The sequence below is a fragment of the Heterodontus francisci genome, chromosome 3 (genome assembly GCF_036365525.1).
Source record: "Heterodontus francisci isolate sHetFra1 chromosome 3, sHetFra1.hap1, whole genome shotgun sequence".
In the NCBI taxonomy this organism is placed as follows: Eukaryota; Metazoa; Chordata; class Chondrichthyes; order Heterodontiformes; family Heterodontidae; genus Heterodontus; species Heterodontus francisci.
This window is the reverse complement of record NC_090373.1, coordinates 29,210,359-29,237,634: the sequence shown is the minus strand read 5'-3', so window position 1 is coordinate 29,237,634 and position 27,276 is coordinate 29,210,359. Positions and strand designations below refer to the sequence as shown.

Below are 27,276 nucleotides of genomic sequence, written 5' to 3'. Positions count from 1 at the left end.
CTGTCTCCCCAAAGCCTGTCTATCATCTACAAGGCACAAATCAGGAACATGATGGAATACCTGCCTGGATGATTGCGGCTACAACAATACTCAGGAAGCTCGAACCCATCCAGGACAAAGCAGCCCGCTTGGTCTGCAGCCCATCCACCTCCCTCCAACACTGATGCACAGTAGCAGCAGTGTGTACCATCTACAAGCTGCACTGCAGCAACTCACCAGGCCTCCACAGCACCTTCTAAATCCGCGATCTCTTCCACCAAGTGGGACAAGGGCAGCAGAGACATAGGAGCACCACTATCTGCAAGTTCCCCTCCAAGCTGCACACCATCCTGACTTGGAAACATAGCACCATTCCTTCACTGCAGCTGGATCAAAATCCTGGAATTCCCTCCCTAACAACACTGTGGGTGTACCCGCATCAGATGGACTGCTGTGATTCAAGAAGGCAGCTCACCAGCATTTTCTCAATTAGAGATGGGCAACAAATGCTGACCTTGCCAGCGATGCCCACATCCCAAGAAATGAATAAGAAAAAGATCATTAACATTAAAATACAAGATATGAACCCCCAGACCAATTTAAAGAATTACATGACAAGATTTCATGTTTTAAAACTTTAATATCTAAACTATAAGGAATTCCCTTTAACTAAATAGTACTTGGTAAGTCGCTGATATTCAAAATTACAAAGAAGGATATTTTCTTAACTTATTAAAACACTTGAAAACTTCATACCACACTTATACATTACACAGTCCTCTTTGATGGAGAAACCTTTGCACTTAGAAGTCCCATATTCTTCCCAGTTGCAATGGGTTGGATTTCCCAGACCTTTCTCAAAGTCCGTGTCGTCTTCGTTCACTTCTCCGAGCATTTTCGACCTGGACATCTGTGATTAAGGTGATCCTGGTGGTCTTTTACATCTCCGCAAACCTCAGCTTTCAAACCAAACAGGTTCAAATCTTGGCAGCCTCTTGCTTTATCAGTTTTCTCTGAGAGCAGGTGTTCCCTCTCTGTCCCTTGAGGCTGGCACTGCTGGTTGTCTTCCTGTCCTACAGCCTGCTCTGAGGCTGCCAGTACTGGTTTCTTATAGCCTGACTGCCTTCAGAAAATCTGTTAAATTTATCTGGAATCAAAAGTCAGTGGCTCATTGTCCTTTTCCAATATGCAATGTTCAGAAGTCTGGCTTCAACAGAGCCACCCAGGCTTTCCATTGTTTCCAGGTGTTAGCAGCTGCCATGCACATTTGCATTCTCAGAATCACTGACTCCTTGTTTACAATCTGAAAGTCTGGGAGTGTGAAACCCACTCAGGTGTTATACCCCTGCAGTCTCTTCTTTTAAAAAAAAAAGTCTTTGATCTGTGTTCTCTGTAGTCCTGGTAACCAAGATTTCTGTCTTGTCTTTAAGCAGATTTGATGAGGTCACCTGACTTCTCAAACTTTTAAAAATCACAATTTTAAAAACATAATCATGTTACAATGTCCATAACAAGAATGCAAAAAGAACATTTACATTTTAGAGAGGGCGTTAAAAAATCAAATTAAGATCAGGATTAATTTCTAGAGGCATAGACCAGTTGGGATGAATGGCCTGTTTCTGCACTTTAATTTGTATGTAATTCTTGGCCTCTGACTCAGAAACATGGAATTAAAGGCAAATTATTGACCTGCTTGGAAGATTAATTAGGCAGTAGAAGACAGAGAGCAAGGATTATGGTTATGTACTTGAATTGGAAGGAAGTGATTCGTGGTGTACCACAAGAATCTGTGCTGAGGCATTAACTATTCACTATAAAGAACAAAGAGAACAAAGAAAATTACAGCACAGGAACAGGCCCTTCGGCCCTCCAAGCCTGCGCCGATCCAGATCCTCTATCTAAACATGTCGCCTATTTTCTAAGGGTCTGTATCTCTTTGCTTCCTGCCCATTCATGTATCTGTCTAGATACATCTTAAAAGACGCTATCGTGTTCGCGTCTACCACCTCCGCTGGCAACGCGTTCCAGGCACCCACCACCCTCTGCGTAAAGAACTTTCCACGCATATCCCCCCTAAACTTTTCCCCTCTCACTTTGAACTCGTGACCCCTAGTAATTGAATCCCCCGCTCTGGGAAAAAGCTTCTTGCTATCCACCCTGTCTATACCTCTCATGATTTTGTACACCTCAATCAGGTCCCCCCTCAACCTCCGTCTTTCTAATGAAAATAATCCTAATCTACTCAACCTCTCTTCATAGCTAGCGCCCTCCATACCAGGCAACATCCTGGTGAACCTCCTCTGCACCCTCTCCAAAGCATCCACATCCTTTTGGTAATGTGGCGACCAGAACTGCACGCAGTATTCCAAATGTGGCCGAACCAAAGTCTTATACTACTGTAACATGACCTGCCAACCCTTGTACTCAATACCCCGTCCGATGAAGGAAAGCATGCCGTATGCCTTCTTGACCACTCTATTGACCTGCGTTGCCACCTTCAGGGAACAATGGACCTGAACACCCAAATCTGTCTGTACATCAATTTTCCCCAGGACTTTTCCATTTACTGTATAGTTCACTCTTGAATTGGATCTTCCAAAATGCATCACCTCGTATTTGCCCTGATTGAACTCCATCTGCCATTTCTCTGCCCAGCTCTCCAATCTATCTATATTCTGCTGTATTCTCTGACAGTCCCCTTCACTATCTGCTACTCCACCAATCTTAGTGTCGTCTGCAAACTTGCTAATCAGACCACCTATACTTTCCTCCAAATCATTTATGTATATCACAAACAACAGTGGTCCCAGCACGGATCCCTGTGGAACACCACTGGTCACACGTCTCCATTTTGAGAAACTCCCTTCCACTGCTACTCTCTGTCTCCTGTTGCCCAGCCAGTTCTTTATCCATCTAGCTAGTACACCCTGGACCCCATGCGACTTCACTTTCTCCATCAGCCTACCATGGGGAACCTTATCAAATGCCTTACTGAAGTCCATGTATATGACATCTACAGCCCTTCCCTCATCAATCAACTTTGTCACTTCCTCAAAGAATTCTATTAAGTTGGTAAGACATGACCTTCCCTGCACAAAACCATGTTGCCTATCACTGATAAGCCCATTTTCTTCCAAATGGGAATAGATCCTATCCCTCAGTATATTTATTAATGACTTAGAGAACACAATGAACAGCCATATATCCAAGTTTGCCGATAGCATAAAGACAAGTGGCATAGATGATCATGTAGTTGTAAGCATAAAATTATAAAGGGACATTGATAGGTTAAGTGAGTGGACAAAACTATGGCAGATGAATTTCAACGCAGTAAGTGTAAGGTCATCCATTTGGGACAAAAAAAAGGATAGATCCAAATCCTTTATAAATGGTGAAAGTCTGGGGACAGTGAAGGTTCAAAAGAGATTTAGGGGTCCATATTCAGAAATCAGTGGCCAGGTACAAAAAAAATTTTTTTTAAACTAATGGAATGTTAGCCTTTATATCTAGAGGGCTAGACCATAAAGGGGAGGAAGTTTTTCTTCAACTATGCAAAGCCCTGGTTAGATTACATCTTGAGCACTGTATACAGTTCAGAGCACTGCACCTTACAAAGGGTATATTACTCTTGAACGTTGTGTAGCGCAGATTCACCAGAATGTTGCCAGGGCTACAAAGGTTAAATTATGAGGAGAGATTGCATTCCCTAGAATATGGAAGTTTAGGGGTGATTTGCTGGAGGCTTTTAGGATTTTGAAAGGAATCGATAAGATTGATAGAAACTGTTAATGCTGATGGTGGAGTCTAAGACAAGAGGACATAACCTTTCAATCAAAGCCAGGTCATTTAAGGAGAGAAATTAGGAAACACATCTTCAAACATTGGGTGATAGAAGTGTGTAACTTTCTCACACCAAAAAGCAGTAGATGTTAGCTCAATTAATTTTAAATCTGAGAGTGATATGTTTTTGCTAGACGAGGGCGTTAAGGGTTACGGAGCCATGGTGGGTAAATGGAATACTAACGAAAAACATAAAAACGGACTGTTAAAACTTCTGTAGGTATGTAAAAAGGAAAAGATTAACAAAGACAAATGTGGGTCCATTACAAGCAGAGTCAGGAGAATTTATAATAGGGAATAAGGAAATGGCAGAGAAACTAAACAAATACTTGGTGTCTTCACAGAGGAAAATACTAAAAGCCTCCCAGGTATAATGGAGAATCTAAGACTAGTGTAAACGTGGAACTGCAAGATATTAATATTAGTTTAAAAAAAGTACTAGAGAAATTAATGAACTTAAAATAGATAAATCCCCTGGACCTGGTGATCTACATCCCAGAGTGTTGAAAGAAGTGGCTGTAGAGATAGTAGATGCATTGGTGGTCATCTTACAAAATTCTATAGACTCTGCAATGGTTCCTTCAGATTGGTAGATGGTAAATGTGACCCCACTATTTAAGAAAGAAGGGAGAGTGAAAACAGGGATCTACAGACCTGATAGCCTAACATCAGTGTAGGGAAAATGCTAGAATCTATTAACTTAGAAAATAATGGTAGGATTGGGCAGAGTTAACATGGATTTATGTAAGGGAAATCATGTTTAACAAACCTGTTGGAGTTTTCTGAGGAGGTAACTGGCAGAATAGACAGGGGGAACCGGATGATGTGGTATATTTAGATTTTCAGAAAGCGTTCAGTAAGGTCCCACACAAGAGGTTGGTAAACAAAATTAGAGCACATGGGATTAGGGGAATATACTGACATGAATTGAGAACTGGTTAACAAACAGAAAACAGAGTAGGAATAAATGGGTCATTTTCGGATTGGCAGGCGGTGGCTAGTGGGGGTACCACAAGGATCAGTGCTTGGGCCCCAGCTATTCACAATCCACATCAATGATTTGGATGTAGGGATTCCATATAATATTTCCAAGTTTGCAGATGACACAAAACTAGGTGGAAGTGTGAGTTATAAGGAGGATGCAAAAATGCTTCAAAGAGATTTGGAGAGGCTAAATGAGTGGGCAAAAATTTGGCAGATGGAATACAATGTGGAGAAATGTGAGGTTATCCACTTTGGTAGGAAAAACAGAAATACAGAGTATTTCTTAAATGGTGAGAGGCTGGGAAGTGTTAAACTTCAAAGGGACTTGGGTGTCCTTGTTCATGAGTCACTGAAAGTTAACATGCAGGTAACAGCAAGCAATTAAGAAGGCAAATGGTATGTTGGCCTTCATTACAAGAGGATTTGAGTATAGGAGTAAAGATGTCTTACTGCAATTTGATAGAACCTTGGTGAGACTGGACCTGGAGTATGGTGTGCAGTTTTGATCTCCTTACCTAAGGAAAGATATATTTGTCATAGAGGGAGTGCAACGAAGGTTCACCAAACTAATTCCTGGGATAGAGGGATTGTCCTATGAGAAAAGATTACGTAGACTGGGCCTTTATTCTCTGGAGTTTAGAAGAATGAGAGGTGATCTCATTCAAGCATACAAACTTCTTACAGGGCTCGATGCAGGAAGGATGATTCGCCAGGCTGGTGAGTCAAGAACCAGGGGACGCAGTCTCAGAATAAGGGACAGGCCACTTAACACTGAGACGAGGAGGAATTTCTTCACTCAGAGGGTGGTGAATTTTTGCAATTCTGTACCCCAGAGGGCTGTGGGAGCTCAGTCATTGATTATGTTCAAGACTGAGATCGATAGATTTCTGCATATTTAAGAACATCAAGGGTTATAGGGATAACGCAGGAAAGTGGTGATGAAGTAGAAGATCAGCCATAATCTCGTTGAATGGCAGAGCGGGCTCGAAGGGCTGAATAGCCTACTCCTGTTCCTATTTCTTATGTTCTTATGGATACAGATCAGTCATGATCTCACTGACTGAACAAGCTCGAGGGGCTGAATGACCTGTTCTTATGTGCTTGGGATGGGGATTGGTTGGATTAGAGATGAGCGTCAACAATGGCGGCAATGAACCTGACATCCCTAATGCTTTCCCAGATGATTTGCTAAATGAGCAGTCATTTTCAAATAGCAGTGCTCTGGGATGATCAATATTTGTGAGTTTTTTTCCAAAACTATTGGGGCAAGTGGAGTTTTTGCCTCTCTACTCACAAAAATTTATCCCTTTGCAGTAATTCACCTGACCAGTGGTGTATCTGTTTACAGTTTTCGATGATGGGGATGAGAGAACTTTGAGACGGACTTCACTCTGCTTGAAAGGAGAGAGACACTTTGCAGAGAGTGAGGTTAGTGGAGAAATGAAGCATCACCAGTGTCTATTTTGTGCTGTGTTTTCTATGGAAACAATAACCTGTGTTTTGCTTGATGTTTTAGACGCTTGACCAGTTGCCTCTTACTAACCCAGAACACTTTGGCACCCCTGTCATTGGAAAGAAGTCCAACCGAGGAAGAAGGTCCAATCCACTGTGAGTGATAACTTGTCCTGCATAGCTGTGGAACGTGAAGATGAATAATAAGACATCCCAGCCTTTTTATGAGTGAATTTGTATATGTAGAATTTAATTCTCTACATCCTTTATGCCTGACCTAGATGGAAGATTTTATTTTCCCTGTTACATGAGGTTCTCCTTAATTTTAAAAATCTTTTTGCTGGATTTCAAAAATAATCTTTTCTGAGTCCTTGTTGCCCTTAAGCGTACTGTGAAAAATAACTTTCTGTTACCAAAGTAACGCTGTTTTTTAAAAATCCCAGAGTACTGCTATTTGTAAATGACTGCCCATTTAGCAAAGCATCTGGACTAGTATTAGACCTACCTTGTAAAAATGCCACTGCATAGTTATATTAATAAATGTTTAGAAAAATATAATATTAAAAATTATACAACTATGCATACCTCCTACGAACATTTTTCTATTATAAATTCCTGCGTTCTCACTTGTAAACTATCCATGTAAACCTGTCATGCGATAATTGTGCTCTCCTGCGAACAGAGACAGTGCAATGCCGCAACAGGTGGGATGGTATAATTGCAACACCATTGGAGGTTGATTAGTATTTACATAAAAGGAGAATTCACATTTAAAGTTTAGCCTAGTTACATGCTATAATGGTACAGAAGTGAATGAAGACACACCAGCACATCCAAGACTGATTCAGCGCAAAAGCTTAACTGCAGCAGCATCAGGTTCAACATAAAGAAACACTTGCATTTATATAACACCTTTCACAACCACCAGATGTCTCAAAGCGCTTTACAGTCAATGAAGTACTTTTTTAAGCATAATCACTGCTGTGTTGTAGGAAATGCAGACGCCAATCTACACACAGCGAGCTGCCACAAACAGCAGATAATGACCCGATAATCTATTTTTGTGATGTTGCTTGAGGGATAAATATTGGCCAGGAAACTGGGGAGAACTCCCCTGCTCTTCTTTGAAATAGTGTCATAGGATCTTTTACGTCCACCTGAAAAGGCAAATGAGGCCTCGGTTTAAGGATTCATCCAAAAGATGGCACCTCCGACAGTGCAGCACTCCCTCAATTCTGCACTGGAGCGTCAGCCTGGTTCTTTGTGCTCAAATTGTGGAGTGGGACTTCAACCCACAACCTTGTGACTCAGACACGAGAGTGCTAACAACTGACTGATGGCGGCTCACCAGCACCTTCTCAAGGGCAATTAAGGATGGACAGTAAATGCTAGCCTTGCCAGCGATGCTCACATCCCAAGAACGAATAAAAAAAATCCCAGCCTGGTGTTTCATTATATTTTTTGTGTTGATTCCAGAGAATTCTGCCAGTGTTAGGAACAGAACATTCTTCAGATTTTGCAGCTGGAATCAGCTCCTGTCACTCATAAATCAGGCACAAAATGACCAGATGCTAAACAAAGCTTCCTCTTGTTTGTTCCAACTGAATGTTTTAAACCAATGTCTCAAATTTAAAATTCTCATCTTTGTTTTCAAATTGCTCTATGGCCTCGCCCCCTCCCTATCTCCTTCTGTGCCGTATATGACTCTGTCTCTGTAATCTCCTCCAGCTCTCCAACCTGAAATATCTGCGCTGCTCCAGTTCTGGCCTCTTGTTCCTTGCTCCGCTGTTGGTGGCTGTGCCTTCAGCGGCCTGGACCCTTATCTCTTGAATTTCCCTCCTCAATCTCTCACCTCTTTCTCCTCCTATAAACACTCCTCACAAAGCTTTTGGTCACCCATTCTAATATCTCCTTATGTGGCTCGGTGTCAGATTTTGTGTGTGAAGCGCCTTGGGCTGTTTTACTAAGTTAAGGTATAGAAATGACAGTCGTTGTTAACCCAATCCAAGTCACATTGACAAAGAACTGGGTTAACACTTTCTTATTTGTTGCAGTCATGAGAATGATAAGATTTTTAACTGCATTTGTCTGGACTGGAGTCAGACACTAATCCCAGAGCTGAAAGGGACTGCATTGTGGCCACACTGCATCCCCAGCCTGCCTTATGTTTTCTATTTATCAAGAGTAATGTAAAAGATCAGAAGTTCCCGAATTTGCTAGCATCCCTGAACAAGACAAAGATGCCGGTGGTCAATCTATCACAGCGAATGCCCTGATTAACCAACCATGTTTGAAACGTTCAAGTCCCCGATCCATTTTCAGTGCATTGTCTTTCACTGTAGGAGAGCAACAGAACTACCCAAAAGACTCATCACAGTAGTGACAGTTGTCAAACAAAATTTTTATGCTCAAGAACTTTTCTCTACATTTAAACAGCAATGTTAATTCTTCTCACAAGATCTTGTAGTCCGTAGTCTCTTTCACGCCCATTTATTTAAGGCTATCATACGTAACTCATTTGTAGAATTGAAGTTTACCTGAGGCAGTATTTTCCCTGTCTCTTCTTCGGGAGGATCACTGCAAATTTGGAGAAATCCACACGTCTGTGACCAATCCTTTTTTCTGTTGCAGTTTGTTTCCATTTTATACTCTACAATGATCACATAGAGCAAGAAGGCAGCACCACCCATGCTGCTGTATTGGCAAGCAAGGGCTTATGCTAGTAACAGGTGAAGATCTTAGAGCTGCAGTTTTTTTTTGTTGACCTGTTCCCCCTGAAAGGAAATGCCTTTGTCTCTGCTCCCTGTGTAACCCAAGTTGGCTCGATAATGGAGTATAGTGAGGGATCCAACCAGCAGCATTGAAGCACCCACTGGTTTCTCAAGCGTTCCAACACAATCAGCAAATGATACAAGAGTCCCCACCATTCGCACCAAACCCATTTATTGCGGGCACCCACCTATAGTGGGCAAATGGTGCTAACTACTTGCTATGATATGAATGATGTGAATTACAGAGGTGCTACTTGAACACTATTAAATGGGTCAGCTATTTCGGGCAGTTAATGTGCAATTACCTGCCAGTAAGTCCTAATGCTAACCACCACACTGCCCTGCGGCCTCCCAGATTCCTCCCACTGTTTCCGACTGGCTTTCTGAGCTGGGCACCTCTGGCTCTGTTTTATAGTTTGGAATGAGCTTGCATGGGCTAATTTTTTTTCCGTCAATGTAACATATAGTAGTTAAATACGATCCAACTTATAAATAACAAAAATTTGAGGTGAGGAATTCTGGCTCTGTTTTTAAGATAAGAGTGCACATATCTGTCCTGATGAACTCCCCCTCCTATAGATGTCTGGCGGTTCTAGGGCTTTAATCTCAGCAAAGTTGATTGATCTAAGGTGCAACCTTAAAATTAGAGCTAGGCCATTCAGGGTTGATGTCAGGAAGCACTTCTTCACATCAAGGTAAGTGGAAATCTTGAACTCTTTCCCCAAAAAGCTGTTGAGGCTTGGGATAAATTGAAAATTTCAAAACTGTGATTGATTTTTTTTTGTTAGGCAAGGGTGTTAAGGGATACATAACCAAGCGGGTAGATGGAGTTAGGATACAGATCAATATGATATAATTGAATGGCGGAACAGGCCAGAGGGATTGACTGGCCTATTCCTGTTCCTATGTTCATAATTCATCAGTGTGGGCTTCTGAATTAACCTCTATGTGCTAAACAGAAATACCCCAAGTTCTTTTATGCCTCCAGTACTTCACACCATGGTTTGTTTGTTATGTTGGGCACCACTAATACCAGACAAATCATGTTGACACCAACTCATCCGTTATAAGCAGCAGGGACTGTATCTCTAAATAAATGTTATGAGCTCAGATTTTCCAGTGCGTGTATGTACTCCATACCATTATCGAAGCTGATTTGTTACATAACGTAGGCAATTGCTCGAATTCACTGCCAGTGTGAAGCTTCATGAGCACGGGTTGGTGAAGGAGCTAAGACTTCCATGATTCTCTGACACCTCTGTTTGTCATGAGCGAGGCTCTGCATGTGTTGCAGGGTCTGACAAAGGTGGTCCTCATGGGTACTGGGGAGCTGGTTGTTCTTTAGATGTAGTAAAGTGTCTTCTGTGTGGCTTAAGCATCTGTGAAACAGGACCCTGGGATTCTTCTAAGAAATGAAAACATTTTTTGAGAATATGGAATTTTCTATTAATTGTGCAATTAGTATTTGCCTTTGACATTTACAATGGGGGACCCATCAAAATTGCAAACTAACATGGGTCAGTTTCACGCATGAACCAAAAACAAAACAAAACTGCAAATGGTGAAAGTGAAACTAAAATTTCTGAAAAATCTCAGCAGATCAGACAGCATCTGTGGAGAGAGTGGACATGCTGTTGTTTCAGATGTGGAGTCTTCTGGGCTTCTGGCGTCTGCTCCACTTACTCAGTTTTTTTCAGCTTCCATTTCTACCTACCTTATCCCCCAGCTCCTTAATACTCGCTCCTTCTCTGGTTTCATTAATGTCTTTTATTTCTGTAATTTCACTCCATATGCCTCCTCATGCCGTGTGCTAATATTACTTCTGCTTTTTAAACCATCTGTTATATATGTGCATGTATTTTCCCCTTCCCCTTTGAATTCTGCTGTCCATTTAAAAGATCTTCCAGTTCTGAAGAACGGTCCATTTTTGAAATTTTGACTTGCCTCATCTCTGCGCAATTGCTGAAAGTTTACAGTATTTCCTGTTTTTGTTCTGGTCTTTCAAATCATGAGCATAGCTGGATAAGGGTTCAAATTCAAGAGGAGGTTATAGGATTTTTGTGATAGCTCCACCTTTTTACATTTAGATTTGTTTGTTTGTAAACTGTTTTTGCAGTAAAATACATATTCTTGATCTTTGATCATAACTTAATTCTTGTGTTATTAAAGGCAATCATTTTCAGCATAATTATCTTCCAGCCTGCTAGGTTTTGAAGAAATTGAAGATCAAACTATTGAGCGCTCAATTCCGAGAGCACTTTCTATGTCACTCAGTTTAATTTGGTAAATACATACACATCAGTGCTGTTATCTTTCAAAATGCAGGGCTTTGGGATTATGTGCATTAAGGCTCCTGAGCAACATCCCAAAGTCACTGATGGACTCGCGGGAATGACCTCTATCATTTGGGAATGATTTTTGTCTAATCCATTTCTGAAAGCTCGATCTTTGCCATTAAATGCAGATATAAAGCTGAAAGTAGCAGCTCAAAGTGTGACCGTCCAGTTCAATTAAAAAGGTAAACAAAAATTTAATTTTGAAACTAGTGCAATGTTCTCTGACACAAAAGGTTACTCTTGGTAAAGATATACCTGTGTTGCACTTTTGCTCCACGGATGTGGTTTTCAGCACAGTCGTAAAACTCTCATTGCATGCAAAATGTTTGTCTTTGGACTACTTTTTCAAATCACTGAGTTGATCAAATTCCTGGAGCGAATTAGCAGGGTCGAAGCGTTGTGGTTGTATTATGCTAAAAATAATCACTAGCATGTTTTAGGGGTTTGTTTTGGCAGGTTCTCAGTTTCACAAAAAAATACTATGGAATATATATTGAATATATAAAACTGCAAATACAAACAAATGGTGCATCATTTGCACTTTTAAAATCAGAGATGATGTGATATTTGAGTTGAAAACAATGAATCATCAAGGCACTTAATTGCTGAAATATGAGGAGTGCTAATCTTATTTACAAATTCTCAGCTGTTCTTTGATTATTCCCATTGCATGTTGAAAGAAAGCCGCCGCTACAAGTCATGTTCTCAAAACATAGCTGGTCACTTTAAGAGAGCACAACCGGGCAAGACTCACTGACGGGCATCTGCTTCAGCACAAAGCCCTTCCCCACCATCGCGTGGGGTTTTTACCTGACCAACTGCACTTTCAAATGCCTTTGCGACACCCACCCTCATGCATGCTGCTTTCTGCATGTCAACCACTTGAGCTCGGGTCAGCTGTCTTTTTATTCCATCGTATTGCCTACAAAGTCATTCAGTACTCCTTGTTTAAAAAACATAGTTGCCACAGATGAAAGTGTGGTGTTGACTGTTTAGCTAGTGTGTTTGTTAATGTGCTTGTTATTTCTACCATTGTCTCAAGTTCACACAAGCCGAATATTCAGATTGTACCATATCTTTTTTGTAATACCTGAAAGTACACAGTGACTTGTATCCTTTTTTGCTCCTGCTTGAGACTCTCTGATGTTGTGCGAACGGGTTAATTTCAGTCATGGTCTGGTGTCTCATTTTATTGTAGCCCCGACGAAGAAGAATCCTCTTCATCCAGTGATGAAGATGATGAAGACAGACGATTAAGCGATGAATTAATTGGTAAAATTGTCTGTGTAGAGTGTACTAATGGAGACAAAAGGAAGACCTCACGGTACCCAGCTCTGGTGAGTATTTTTTAACTTCTAAGTTTATTGCAGAAACCAGTTTAAATATAGAGATTTGTACTGAGCCACATGGTGAGCCACAGTGGAGTTTGCTCTGTGTTACTGCCACATGGTGTAGAAATCTGTTGAGCAACTTAACCTGCATTGCCTGATTTTAGTAAATTAAGCCAAGTAGCTGAAATATTGGAACAGCTTAAAGCTCCTAACTAAATTTCACTGTAACTACTGTCAAAAATTAATCAAATGAAACGTGGTGACTCATTAGAAATGAATCAAATATTTACACCCTAATTCAGTTTATCTAAAGAACAGTAGTATAAAAAAATTCCCTCTGAAATGTGTTTATGTGCAAGGGTTATTGCCTTTTGCTTGATGCTTTATCAGTTAAATTTTTTTCTTCCAAATGCAACTGGGCAAAAAAAAAGTCCCTTTTTTAATTTTGCTTTATTCCTAAAGGTAATTTCTCCAGACTGCAGCGATGAAGTCACGGTGAAAAAGGACAGTGTATTGGTTCGCTCATTCAAGGATGGCAAATTGTGAGTCCTTGCATAATGCATATGAAAACTGAAACTGATGGGAAAGTTATTGCAGCATGGGGTTAATCCCAAAATACAGCCTGACTGATAATACAACATGATTTCTATTATATAGCATGTCCTCAGAGCATATCTTGCATTATGCTGATGGAAGCCCGACTACCAACATCATGTTGCATCTCAACAGGGCGGTGCATTTCTGTTGTGTGTGTGTGTGCGTGCGTGCATATGCGCGTGTGAGTGAGTGAGATGGAAGCATATCAAAATTCAGTACTGCGCGAGCCCATAAGTGTATATGATTTGTACAGTTGATACTGATAGTGGGGTATCTTGCCCAGGGAGATGAAATTGATCGTTCTTGAACCTCGAGCTGCAGTATGAACTTTAATTGCGAAGTAAAAACAGAATGTTCCGGCAATACCCAGCAGGGTTATCAGAATTTGAGAAGCAGGTTAACATTTTGGGTAGAGACTTTTCAATTGAAAAGATTGTTCTTAGATTTTGACATAATTTGATACATAGTGCAGCTGGAGCACGAAGGCTATGCATACGGACAGTGTGTGCAGATTGAGTACCTCTGCTCCAATCCCAGGGCATTAAAAGTACAGACATAATAGTCCACCATTGATTCAGCTTGTCGGAATTCTAAATGAAATCCTTGTAGTAAGCCACAACGTAATGGTTTTTATCCTGTGTAGAACTTTGAGATGCCAGAAATGTTCAGTTAAAGAATGTTTTTTTATTCCTGGTTTTCTGGCAATGTGCTGACAGGGCAGTTACAACTTTATACATTCATATAGAGATATATAGAAGTTACAACACAGAAACAGGCCATTCAGCCCAACCAGCTCTTGTCAGCATTTATTCTCCACATGAGCAAATACTTCTAATCATGTTAACCCATCCTGTTCCCTTATCCCTTCTACCACTTTTCCGTCATCCACCTATCCAATCGAACCATAATTGCTGACAGTTTCTTCCTCAACCACTAACCCAGAAAATGAATTCCATTGCCTCATAGCTCTCTGTGTGATGAAGTTTCTCCTGTTTTCTGTTCAAAGTCTTAGATTTATACTTGTATCTCTGGTCCTTTGTTCAAAATCCCTCATCTACTGAAAACAGTCTGCTTCTATCTATTTTGTCCCATCCATTCGTCATTTGAAATACTCTCATATCATTCCATAATTTGCAATGTTTTAAAGAAAAAAACCTCAATTTTACAAATCTTTATATTTGCTTTCCCTCCTACCAGGCAGCATCCTAGTGAAACTCTGTTGTTCACTCTTTAAAGCCTCAATACCCTTACTGTTGTGTGGATCCCAATACTGCACATAGTACTGTAACTGAGCTCTGACTAAGGTTTTGTATAGATGCTTTAATATTCTCTAACTTTTGTACTAAAACATGGAATTCCATTAGCTTTATTACAACTGTGAATATCTCCCCTCCCCCCCCCCCCCTCCCAATCCTTCTGCTTGCACAACATTGGTTCCACATGTATGCTGACAACAGCCACCTCTACCTCACGACCACCTCTTTCGCGCCCTAAATTCTTTCTAAATTGTCATTCAGTATTGGATGAGCAGAAATTTCCTCCAACTAAATATTGAGAAAACTGATACCATTGTCTTTGATCCCCACAACAAACACTGTTCCCTGGCCAACGACACCATCCCTCTCCCTGACAACTGTATGAGTTGAACCAGACTGTTCGAAACCTAGGGGTCATATTTAACCCCAAGCTTGCAACCACATATTGTGCCATCACTAAGACGGCCAAAATCCACCTCTGTAGTATTCCTGGGTAGCCGCACCCCTAGCCAAGCTGTTCCAGTATAGCTACAACACTGGCATCTACCCGACAATGTGGAAAATTGCCCAGGTATGTCCTGTACACAAAAATCAGGACAAGTCCAACCTGACCAACTACCGCCCCCTCAGTCTACTCTCAATCATCAGTAAAGTGATGGAAGGTGTCATCAACAGTGCCATCAAGCAGCACTTGCTCAACAATAACCTGCTCAGTGATACCCAGTTTGGGTTCCAACAGGGCCACTCAGCACCTGACCTCATTACAGCCTTGGTTCAAATATGGACAAAAGAGCTGAACTCAAGAGGTGAGGTGAGAGTGACTGCCCTTGACATCAAGGCAGCATTTGACCAAGTATGGAATTAAGGAGCCCTAGCAAAACTGGAGTCAATGGGAATTGGGGGGAAAAATCTCTGCTGGTTGGAGTCATACCTAGTGCAAAGGAAGATGGCTGTGGTCGTTGGATGTCAATCATCTGAGCTCCAGGACATCACTGCAAGAGTTCCTCAGGGTAGTGTCCTAGGCCCAATCATCTTCAGCAACTTCATCAATGACCTTCCTTCAATCATAAGGGCAGAAGTGAGGATGTTCGCTGATGATTGCACAATGTTCAGCACCATTCATGACTCCTCAGATACTGAAGCAGTCCGTGTAGAAATGCAGCAAGACTTATATCCAGGCTTGGGCTGATAAGTGGCAAGTAACATTTGTGCCACACAAGTGCCAGGCAATGATCATCTCCAACAAGAGAGAATCTAACTATCTCCCCTTGACATTCAATGGCATTACCATCGCTGAATCCCCCACTATCAACATCCTAGGGACTACCATTGGCCAGAAACTGAACTGGAGTAGCCATATAAATACTGTGGCTACAAGAGCAGGTCAGAGGCTAGGAATCCTGAGGCGAGTAACTCACCTTCTGACTCCCCAAAGCCTGTTCACCATCTACAAGGCACAAGTCCGGAGTGTGATGGAATACGCTCCACTTGCTTTGATGGGTGCAGCTCCAACAACACTCGAAACTTGACACGATCCAGGACAAAGCAGCCCGCTTGATTGGCACACCTTCCACAAACATTCACTCCCCGCACCACTGACGCACAGTGGCAGCAATGTGTACCATCTACAAGATGCACTGCAGCAACGCACCAAGGCTCCTTAGACAGCACCTTCCAAACCCGCGACCTGTACCACCTGGAAGGACAAGAGCAGCAGATGCATGGGAACATCACCACCTGCAAGTTCCCCTCCAAGTCACACACCATCCTGACTTGGAACTATATCGCCATTCCTTCACTGTCGCTGGGTCAAAATCCTGGAACTCCTTTCTTAACAGCATTGTGGGTGTACCTACCTCACATGGACTACAGTGGTTCAAGAAGGCAGCTCACCACCACCACCTCAAGAGCAATTAGGGATGGGCAATAAGTGCTGGCCTAGCCAGTGACGCCCACATCCCATGAATGAACAAAAAAAACCACATCTGCTGCTGAAACTCTTATCCATGCCTTTGTTACCCCTAGATTTGACTATTCCAATACACTCCTAGCTGGCATTCCATCTTCTACCCTCCATAATCTTGAACTCATCTAAAACTCTGCTGCCCATACCCGAAGTCACACCAAGTCCTGTTCACCCATCACCCCTGGTGATTAGCTCCTGGTCTGGCAACACCTCAATTTTAAAATTGTCATCCTTGTTTTCAACCCTAATCCGAATCCTAAACCTCCATCACCTCTTCCAACCCTAGTACCCTCCGAGATCTCTGTGGTCCACCAATTCTGGCCTCTTGAGCATCCCCGATTTTAATCAGTGCACCATTGGTGGCTGTGCCGTCAGCTGCTGATGCCTTAAGCTTAAAATTCCCTCCCTAAACCTGTCTAATTCTCTTTCCTCCTTTAAGATATTCCTTAAATCTTATCACTTTGACCAAGCTTTTGGCCGTCTGTCCTAATATCTCCTTATGTGACTCGGTGTCAAATTTTGTTTGATAGTGCCCCTATAAAGTGCTTTGGGACACTTTACTACATTAAGGACACTATATAAATGTACGATATTGTTGACATTGAATTCCATCTGCCAATTTTTTAGCTCATTTCCCATCTTATCAGTATCCCTTCACAGTTTCTTTGAGTGTTTGAAAGTTTTAACTATGTCTCCTATTTTTGTATCATCTGTATATTTCGATGTTGCTTCCTTTAGGCCTATATCCAAACCACAGATGTACACAGTGAACAGAATTAGCCCTAGAACTAAAGCCTGTGAGACACCACTATCCATTTCTAACCATTCTGAAAACTGTCCTCAATTCCTACTCCGTTTGCTCCCTTCTAAACAATATTCAATCCAGTTTACTATCCTCCCCCGATTTCATAACCCTTAATCTCCTCCAGTAATGTCTTACATGTATCTTATCAAGCCAGTGTCTTTGGTTCCCACCACAAACTCCATTCCCTTGCCAGTGATTCCATCTGTCATCCTAACCACCATCTTGGGCTGAACAAGACTGTTCCCAACTTTGGCATCCTATTTGACCTTGAGCTGAGCTTCTGACACCATGCTCTCGTAATCAGCAAAACCACTTACTTATATCTCTGTAACTGAAAACAGTTGTGACTGCTGTGACAACACATTGCCAGCAAACCAGCATTTCGGTCAATTTAAGTGGTCCATTAGCTCACCCAGCCTGCCGCTGTCTTCAGCCCCTCACGCCGGGCACGCCGCTCTCCGTGACCCCTCACGCCGGACATGCCGCTCTCAGTGACCCCTCACGCCGGACACACCCCCCACACTATTGACAGCTTGACACATCAGACCTGTTTGGATTAAGCACCCTTCTGGAGCCTGTTGCTGAAATGTGAACCAAGGAGAGGTTCACGTGTAGGTCACCCCGTTCTACAGTTGTCAACGGTCCATGATCTAGTTGCTAGGGATTGACTCGCTCTGGAAGAAAGCAAAGGTAAAATGTGTTAAGACTACATGCATGGCCATTCCATAGAATGTAATTTTACAGAATTACATCAAATTTACAGCACAGAAATGGGCCATTCTGTCCAGCAGGTCCGTGCCAGCATTTATTGCTCCCCATGAGCCTCTTCCCACCCCGCTTCAACTCACCCTATCAGTATATCCTTCTATTCCTTTCTCTCTCATGTATTTATCTAACTTGCCCTTAAATGCATGTTTGTTTTTGTCTCAACTACTACATGTGGTAGTAAGTTCCGTAACTCTCCGAGTAAAGAGATTTCACCTGAATTCCCAATTGGATTTATTAGTGACTATGTTTACATTCATCACTCTAGTTTTGGTCTCCAGTTGATGAGATAGTTGATGCAAAACAGCCATATTAATGGATTCCACTTAATGTTTGAAACATTAGTTGGGGGTCCAGGTGGCATTTGGTTTGGAGCCAGTAGTACCTCTGTGTGTGGGAAGGTGCTGACCTGCGCCTCTGGTTCTGCTCTTCTGACATCAGTGCTGTGACTGATTTGTTGCAGTGTGGCTGTACCCAGGAAGGACATTGCAGAATTTAACAGCGAGATGGCCTCAAAATATGATGCAGCAATGAAGGAAGGTAAAAGGAATTTTACTTCATTATGCTAAGCCAATCAGCAAAAACAGTAGCATTCAGCATACTCCAATGTAACAATATAGTTCAGGTGTGGAATAAGGATTTCATTCAGTTCATGAAAAATGATTGGTCAGGAGACGAAAGTCACTGGATTAAAACTTACTGGAAATGCAAGCAATCTGCAAACAGTCCTAGAATTCTGATTTGAAATGGATGCATTTTCAGGATCATAGGAACAGGTGCAGGCCATTCAGTCCCTCAAGCCTGTTTGCCATTCAATGAGATCATGGCTGATCTGTATCTTTACTCTGTCTACTCTCCTTGAGTCTGTTACGCTTGCCTAACAATTTAAATGCTATCATGAGTTTAATTGAAGCTCTTTGGCAGAATCCATGGAGGGGTTACACCTGTTCCTGCTCCTCAGTGGCATCATGGGTTAGTGCTTTATCACATGGAGCTGCTGCATTACAGAAAGCGCTGATGTGAATTAAACTGTCTAAGCTTTCAAAAGTAAAAGCTGATGGAAAAATCTAGTGAACCCTGAATGCAGACTTTATTACTAATTTACTTCTAGCAGCTTTTCATAGAATATTAGAATAATGCGGGACAGAAGGAGACCATTCTGTCCATTGTGTCTGTGCCAGCTCTTTGAAAGAGCTGTCCAATTAATCCCATTTCCCCTGCTCTTTCCCCATCACTCTGCAAATATTTATCAAATTCCTTTTTGACAGTTACTATTAAATCAGCTTCCACCACCTTTTCAGACAGTGCATTCCAGATCATATGTTTCACTCTCTAGTTGGCCTGACTTGGAGTGCTCGATGCTGACATTGAGTGGGCAACATATACAGTTTCAATCTCCAGCAATGACCATAATAAACAGAAAGCTCATCCAAAATGTGAGATAACGCTGTAGGGAGTGTTTAAACTAATTGTGTTCTCTGTCCTGCCGCCCTCCATCACCACTTGAAGTGGCCTCTTTACTATAACTGATGTGCACAGCGAATTCTTTTAACTTTTAAAATGTGATCATCAGTCAAATGTATTTTTGGGGTGGGTTTTCAGCTTTGGATCAGGCTTTAGAGTTCTTGAAAAGCGGAGCCATCCCCAACAATTGGAAGATGGAGCTGAAGGAAGAGAGCTCGAGCAGCGATGAAGAGGAACGTGACGAGGAAGAAGAGAGCAACGAGGAGGAGGTGAGAATTTCATTTTGAGCCGGGGCCTGAGTGGTTTGCTAACTGTTAAGTGAATTATTTTTCCTTCTAAAGTTTCAATTTTGAGTTGTGAGTTAACCTTTTCAGTATTTCAGATGCAATTCAGCATGGTTCCCACTGCACTTTCCTGACTGACAAAACACTGGGTAATGTCAGCTGGGCTCACAGTGACCTCCATAGCAGCTGCCAGCAGTGAATATAGTTATACATAGCATTCTTCAGTACAGAAACAGGCCTTTGGGCCCAAAGTAGCCAGGAAGGAGTGGAGAACACAGCCATAGTCAGGAGTGTTGGTGTGGCGGGGGGTGGGGTAATAGAACGATAGATGGCCAGGAGTTGGGGGAAGGAACACAGTGATAATCAGGAGGGGTCGTGGGGCGTAACACTGTCTTAACCAGGATGGGATTAGTAGGCGGGAAACAGAGCTGTAGCCAGGAGTGGCAGGAGGTTGGCGGGGGAGTAATGCAGACATGTCGATTGCTTCCTATTGCTCAGTGTAGGTTCACAAAAGAATCTGATTAGAATTTTTATTCCCTATTGTATAGTCTCCATCACAGTTATAAAATGTTGATATAAAGTACTATGAAATGTCAGTGTTTTACTGTGCCTTGCTCTTGCCCCTCTATTCAGTTCGACTTTGTTCTGTTTATTTGTAATTCTATGAACTGCAAAGTGCACATTAGATCAGATTCAGCAGTCATGGAGTGGATTTGAATTTTCACACTGCATTTTGTATACGAGCACACCCTTCACTACCTGGGAATAAAATCAATTCCTCTCTTTCCCTGCAGGAATCACATTCTACAATTCTCAAAAAATATTTATACTTTTCAAAGTATTACATTTTAGCAAACTAAAAATTCACCTGAACTGAAAACCATGAAGAAAAATAATTCCCCAAAACTCTGCTGGAATAAAATGACTTAACGATTTATGAGGACAGGTGACTAAAAGCTTGGTCAAAGAAAAACATTTCATGGAACAATTTAAAGGAGGAGAGAGAGGTAGACAGGAAGAGAGGTTTAGGGAGGGAATTCCAGAGCTTAGGGACCAAACAGCTGAAGGTATGACTGCCAGTAGTGGCGCGATTAAAATCAGGGATGCACAAGAGACCAGAATTAGAGGAACGCAGAGTTCTCAGAGGGTTAGAGGCCAGGAGGAGATTACAGAGACAGGGAGGGACAAGGCCATGAAGGGATTTAAAAACAGGAATAAGAATTCAAAAATTGAAGCATTGCCAGTCTGGGAGCCAGTGCAAGTGAACCTGAAGTCCAAGTCTCCGTAACAGCTCTGGTGGACTGACGCCCCTTTGAAGAAAGAATGCTCAGAATTGCACAACCTTCCAATGGTCACATACCCATGAACTGTTTCTCAGTAGTCACATTGATCATGTAATTCTGTTGACCTATGCATAACCTGATACTGTCTAAAACTACCTGTTGTTCTTAAGTCCATCTGTTTGAATCATTCCAGATTCTTCACTCTTGTTCATCAGCTGGTGGCAAATTTTCTAAAGTAACAATGTGCACTTGCATCCTTTATTTACACTTCTGTGAACACACTCCTTTGAAGCTCCTTGGTCAGTGCCCAGGTCAAACTATTTCCTTTCACCACTGGTGCGAAATCATTGATGGCAAACATTTGTATTTCACTAGGTACCAAATAATCCAAAATATATTAAAAATTGAAAATACCAGGCAGCAAATTGTATCAACATGCAACATCCGAGAACAGCAGAACAATCATTGTCCTTATTCCTCGCTTGAGCTAGTTGCCAGAAGGATAAGCAACTCCTCTTAGGCCAGTAACTGGCACAAGATCAAGTGATCAGAGAACTGGAAACAAGTCTTCCTGTTCCTTTTGGTGTTTGTTATTTTTATAACTCCTATATAAATCAATTTTCTGTCCTCCTGCTCTTTATTGTCGAATGCTTTAAGTACATGGGAAACTGTTCCAGCTTTTCTTCTAAAAGTAATGGCCCAGATTTTGCTGTGGTAATGATGTGAAGCTGTCAGCGCGTCGTCATTACTCATGGGAAACTGGCAGCAACTTCAGGAGTTTAGATATGTGAAAAATAACATGGAAATCCAGAAGTTGCTGTCAGTGAGTCTAGACTCCTCCATACGTTCCCACAGACTGCTATCTCCCTTGCAATTATGAATTGACAAGAACTTCCACTCTAATGTTGATAGTCTAGTTGTAAAAACCCTTGAAAAAGTTACACCTTGATGAGTGAGGTGTAACTGAGTTTTTAGCAGTGTACTAACTTCATAATTCCTGCTAAACACCCTTAATGGCCCTGAGAAGCTAATTTTATGTTTGTGGAATGTCAAATTTCTGTATGATCCAAAATTCTGCATTTTTATAGAAACATAGAAAATAGGAGCAGGAGTAGACCATTGGGACCTTCGAGCCTGCTCCACCATTCATTATGATCGTGGCTGATCATCCAACTCAGTAACCTGTTCCCGCTTTCTCCCCATATCCTTTGATCCCTTTCGCCCCGAGAGCTATATCTAACTCCTTCTTGAAAACATACAATGTTTTGGCCTCAACTGCTTTCTGTGGTAGCAAATTCCACAGTCTCACCACTCTCTGGGTTAAAAAATTTCTCAACATCTCAGTCCTGAATGGTTTACCCCATATCCTTAGACTATGACCCCTGGTTCTGAACTCCCCCACCATCAGGAACATCCTTCCTGCATCTACCCTGTCAAGTCCTGTTTGAATTTTATAGGTTTCTATGAGATCCCCCTTCACTCTTCTGAACTCCAGCGAATATAATTCTAACTGACTCAATCTCTCCTCATACGTCAGTCCCGCCATCCCAGGAATCAGTCTGGTAAACCTTTGCTGCACTCCCTTTATAGCAAGAACATCCTTCCTCAGAAGGAGACCAAAACTGCACACAATATTCCAGGTGTGGCCTCACCAAGGCCCTGTATAATTGCAGCAAGACATCCCTGCTCCTGTACTCAAATCCTCTCGCTATGAAGGCCAACATACCATTTATAAACAAAAAAAAATCTTTTTTTTTTTAAAGTCTGTTTATTTTTGTTTTAGTTTCTCTCTTAATATTATGCTATCTGAAAATTTAAATTAAAAGTGAAGGATTTTAAGTGTTTTTCACTTTCTGGTTTGTTATGTGTTAATACTTCAATTTGATTGGTTGCCTATCATCTTTCTGCCATCACTGCTGCTGCATACCCTTGACTTTGTGTCAAATTTAAACTGCAGTCAAGAAAGGGGAAATTCCTCCCAGAGAGATCGCTAGATCTTTATGGGCAGCTTTCTTCAAGGTCAGCGATGAGTGCCATTGCCTCATTGATGACTGCAAAATTCAGGCCTACATGCCTTTCATTCCGCTTTCTTTATTCATTTTGTTTAATTTCTTTGATCTAATCTTTGAAGGACTTAATTAGCAACTAAATCTGTAATTTTGACTGTTAGCCAGATAGTGTCTGTAGTGCTTCTGTGCAAGACTGTGTTTTTGTCCATGATTTCAGGTATGCAGTTACAGAATCTCAAAAGCAAATTTTAATTTTTTGTTTTACTATCTTCTCTATTCCCCCCGCCCCCCACTCTCCGGCCCTTACGAAAAATCTTTAGGAAGAGGTGGAATCTTTTCCAGAGGAAAGGGAGAATTTCCTGCAACAACTGTACAAGTTCATGGAGGATCGAGGTAAGGTTCTTATCTTGACTTTTTTTTACATATACCCTGAGCTGGTCGTGAAGCCAAAACTGACACTCTCAGAATGTCAACTATGTTGTGTTTAATCTTAATAATTTGCAGTTTTTCACCTCAAGATCACAGTTTACCCAGAGAGTCGTCTTCTGGGCAGTCATTTTGGATGCAATCAGTCCTGCTGCAAAGGGGGAGTGGTGGCGGTATTGATTAAGGAGAGCATTGCAGTGCTGGAGAGAAAGGATGTCCCAGAGGGATCAAGGACAGAATCAATTTGGCTAGAGCTAAGGAACAAAAAAGGGTGCAGTTACATTGCTTGATGTTGTCTATAGGCCACCAGCTGGTGGGAAGGACGTGGAGGAACAAATTTGCAAGGAAATTACAGAGAGGTGCAAAAATTATAGGGTAGTTATAATGGGGGACTTTAATTATCCAAACATAGACTGGGATAGTAGTACTGTCAAGGGCAGTGAGGGGCAAGATTTCCTAGAGTGTGTTCAGGAAAATTTTCTACAGCAGTATGTTTCTGGTCCAATGAGAAAGGAGGCACTGCTAGACCTGGTTCTTGGGAATGAGGTGGGCTAAGTGGATCAAGTGTCAGTAGGTGAACATTTAGGGGTCAGTGATCATTGTATCCTAAGGGTTAGACTGACTATGGAAAAGGACAAAGAACAATCCAGAGTAGGAATAATTAACTGGGGAAAAGCCAACTTCAATGGGGTAAGAACAGATCTGGGACGAATAAATTAGAGTCAAATGTTGGCAGGAAAAACGGTAGCTGAATAATGGCTACCTTCAAAGAAGAGAAAGTTCAGGCACAGTAAAGGTATGTTCCCTTGAAGGGGAAAGGTAGGGTAAACAAATCCAGAGCTCCCTGAATGACAAAAGAAATAGAGATTACGATAAAGAAGAAAAAGTATGCTTACAACAGATGCCAGATAGAAAATACTATTGAGAACCAGGCTGAATATAGAAGGTCCAGAGGGGAAGTGAAAAAGCAAATAAGGGAAGCAAAGAGAGAGTATCAAAAGAGACTGGCAGTTAACATAAAATGGAATCCCAAAGTTTTCCATCGACATATAAATTATAAAAGGACGGTAAAAGGAGGAACGGGGTTGATTAGGGACCAAAAAAGGGTGTAAAGATAAACCCAGCAACTACAGGCCAGTCAGTTTAACTTCAGTGATGGGGACAATTCTAGAAAGAATAATTCAGGACAAAATGAATGGTCACATGCATGGATAAATGCAGCTTAATTAAAGAAAGCGAGCATGGATTTCTTCAGGGAAAATCATGTTTAACTAACTGCTGGAGTTTTTTGAAGAGGTAACAGAGAAGGTTGATGAGGGCAATGCAGTTGATGTATACATGGACTCCCAAAAGGCATTTGATACAGTGCCGCACAACAGACTTGTGAATAGAGTTATAACTCATGGAATAAACAGGACAATAGCAACATGGATATGAAATTGGCTAAGTGACAGGAAACAAAGAGTAGTGGTTAATGGATGTTTTTTGGGCTGGAGGAAGGTTTGTAATGGAGTTCCCCAGGGGTCAGTGTTGGGACCCTTGCTTTTTCTGATATATATTAATGAGCTAGACCTTGGTGTACAGGGCACAATTTCAAAGTTTGCAAAACTTGGAAGCATTGTGAACTGAGGAGGATAATGTAGAACTGCAAAAGGACAGAGACAAGTTGGTGCAATTGGCAGACAGGTGGCAGATGAAGTTCAATGCGGAGAAATGTGAAGTGATTCATTTTGGTAGGAAGAACATGGAGAGACAATATAGAATAAAGGGTACAATTCTAAAGGGTTGCAGGAGCAGAGGGACCTGGGTGTATATGTGCATAAGTAATTGAAGGTGGCAGGACAGGTTGAGAGAGTGGTTAATAAAGCATACAGTATCCTAGGCTTCATTAATAGGGGCATAGAATACAAGAGCAAGGAGGTTATGTTGAACTTGCATAAGACACTAATTCGGTCTAAGCTGGAGTATTGTGTCCAGCTCTGGGCACTGCACTTTCGGAAGGATGTGAAGGCGTTAGAGAGGTGACATGAGGAAAAGCTTTTTCACACAGCAAGTGGTTAAGGTCTGGAATGCATTGCCGAAGCGTGTGGTGGAGGCAGGTTCATTTGAAACATTCAAAAGGGAATTAGACTGTTATATGAAAAAGAACAATGTGCAGGGTTACGGGAAGAAGGCAGGGGAGTGGTACTAGGTGAAATGCTCATTAGGAGAGCCGGTGTTGACACTATGGGCTATAACAATTCTGTGATTCTGTGAATTGCACTCTGCTGGACACTGAGCAGTTTTCGGTGGTTAGCCCCTTCCTTTGCAAGGTAGAATTCAGTGCCCAGGATCTGCCGGATTTTTAAACCACACAATGAGTCCGGGTTTGGATTTGACCATGATCCGGGTGGGTGGGGGGTGGTTCCTAATGATTCAGCACCCTGTTGACTTTGCTGCCTTTTGATTGTGGCTAGTAATGAGTTAATGTGGGATCGTAAGGTTCATGGTCTGCTGCTGAAAGTTGTTTGGTTGATCATCAGTTGTCAGTATCCTCCTGTAAGTAGTTACCTGTGTCTCAGCTCCACCCTGCGACAGCGGGCATGCTGTGAGCTGCTTGCAGGGTGGGACAGGTTGGTAGTAATTGTAAAGACTGTGTCAGTGGGGCTGGAGGAGGGTTCGATGCAGATATGGGCCGGGGGAGAGAAAGGAAGAAATGTTTACTCGCTTTTTTACTCATTTTAATTTTCATTTCTTTGAAGGACTTAACAACTAAAATGTGCTCAATATTAGTTAAAACAGTGTTTTTATGTTTTCTGTCTTTTTTTTTACTGCAGGGACTCCAATCAACAAACGCCCTGTGCTTGGATACAGGGATTTGAATTTATTCAAGCTGTATAGACTTGTACGTGAACTGGGAGGATTTGATAGTGTGAGTATTTGGTATAAATGATTCTCTAGAGGGTTTCATTAACAGGGGAGCAAGCACAAGTCTGTTTTATGGAATGTAAAGTGCAGATTTTCTTTATAATCCTTGTAGCAGCAGCCTGGCTGGAGAGAATGAATGCCTCAAAGAGTTCCTGATCAGTCAATGCCAACACAATACAAACTGCTCAGCACCTGTATTACCTGGCTCAGATAAAGAGTGTTCATTTGTTTTTTTTTGCAAGGAGTTTGTAAATCTGACAATTTTGAAAAGTTCCAAATCCTTCAACCTAAGGTATTGCTGCTGTTTAAATTACAACAAACGTGACAACCTCTATCATTAGTTGTGAGTAATGCTACTTACATGAGTCAGGTTTGATTTTAAATGCTGCAGAGAATTTTCATTCCCTTTCATTCCACCTTTGTTTCCAAGCTTCTAGGGCATGTCTCATTAAGTATCTCCAAATGTGGTTATACTAAGTGTAACATGACCTGGTGAAATAATGGAAAATTGAGAGACATAGAATTCCCATCACCAATGGCTGATTGCTATGTAAATAGAGACTCTGAGACTTTTCTCGCTGAAGTTTGCATTGGAGGAATGTGTAAAATTAGGGCTAGATTGGTAAAGTGAAAGCCTTATCATAGAAACATAGAAAATAGGAGCAGGAGTAGGCCATTTGGCCCTTCGAGCCTGCTCCGCCATTCATTATGATCATGGCTGATCATCCAATTCAGGAACTTGTTCCCGCTTTCGCCCCATACTCTTTGATCCCTTTAGACCCAAGAGCTACATCTAGCTCCTTCTTGAAAACATACACTAT

The 27,276-nt window shown here is 41.7% G+C and overlaps 1 protein-coding gene across 4 annotated transcripts in view; it reads left to right on the top strand.

The window, feature by feature from the left end:
• Window positions 1-27,276, top strand: part of arid4b (AT-rich interaction domain 4B) — a 201,097-nt gene that overhangs the window by 67,981 nt on the left and 105,840 nt on the right. For 3 of the 4 annotated variants that reach the window (XM_068020532.1, XM_068020502.1, XM_068020522.1), the window contains exons 6-14: window positions 6,152-6,231; window positions 6,320-6,411; window positions 11,491-11,544; window positions 12,561-12,699; window positions 13,156-13,235; window positions 18,546-18,622; window positions 19,685-19,815; window positions 23,443-23,515; window positions 26,365-26,459. In XM_068020532.1, coding sequence (XP_067876633.1) covers window positions 6,152-6,231; window positions 6,320-6,411; window positions 11,491-11,544; window positions 12,561-12,699; window positions 13,156-13,235; window positions 18,546-18,622; window positions 19,685-19,815; window positions 23,443-23,515; window positions 26,365-26,459 — 821 coding nt within the window. The remainder of the gene's footprint in view (window positions 1-6,151; window positions 6,232-6,319; window positions 6,412-11,490; window positions 11,545-12,560; window positions 12,700-13,155; window positions 13,236-18,545; window positions 18,623-19,684; window positions 19,816-23,442; window positions 23,516-26,364; window positions 26,460-27,276) is intronic. The other variant, XM_068020511.1, reaches the window with a different exon arrangement.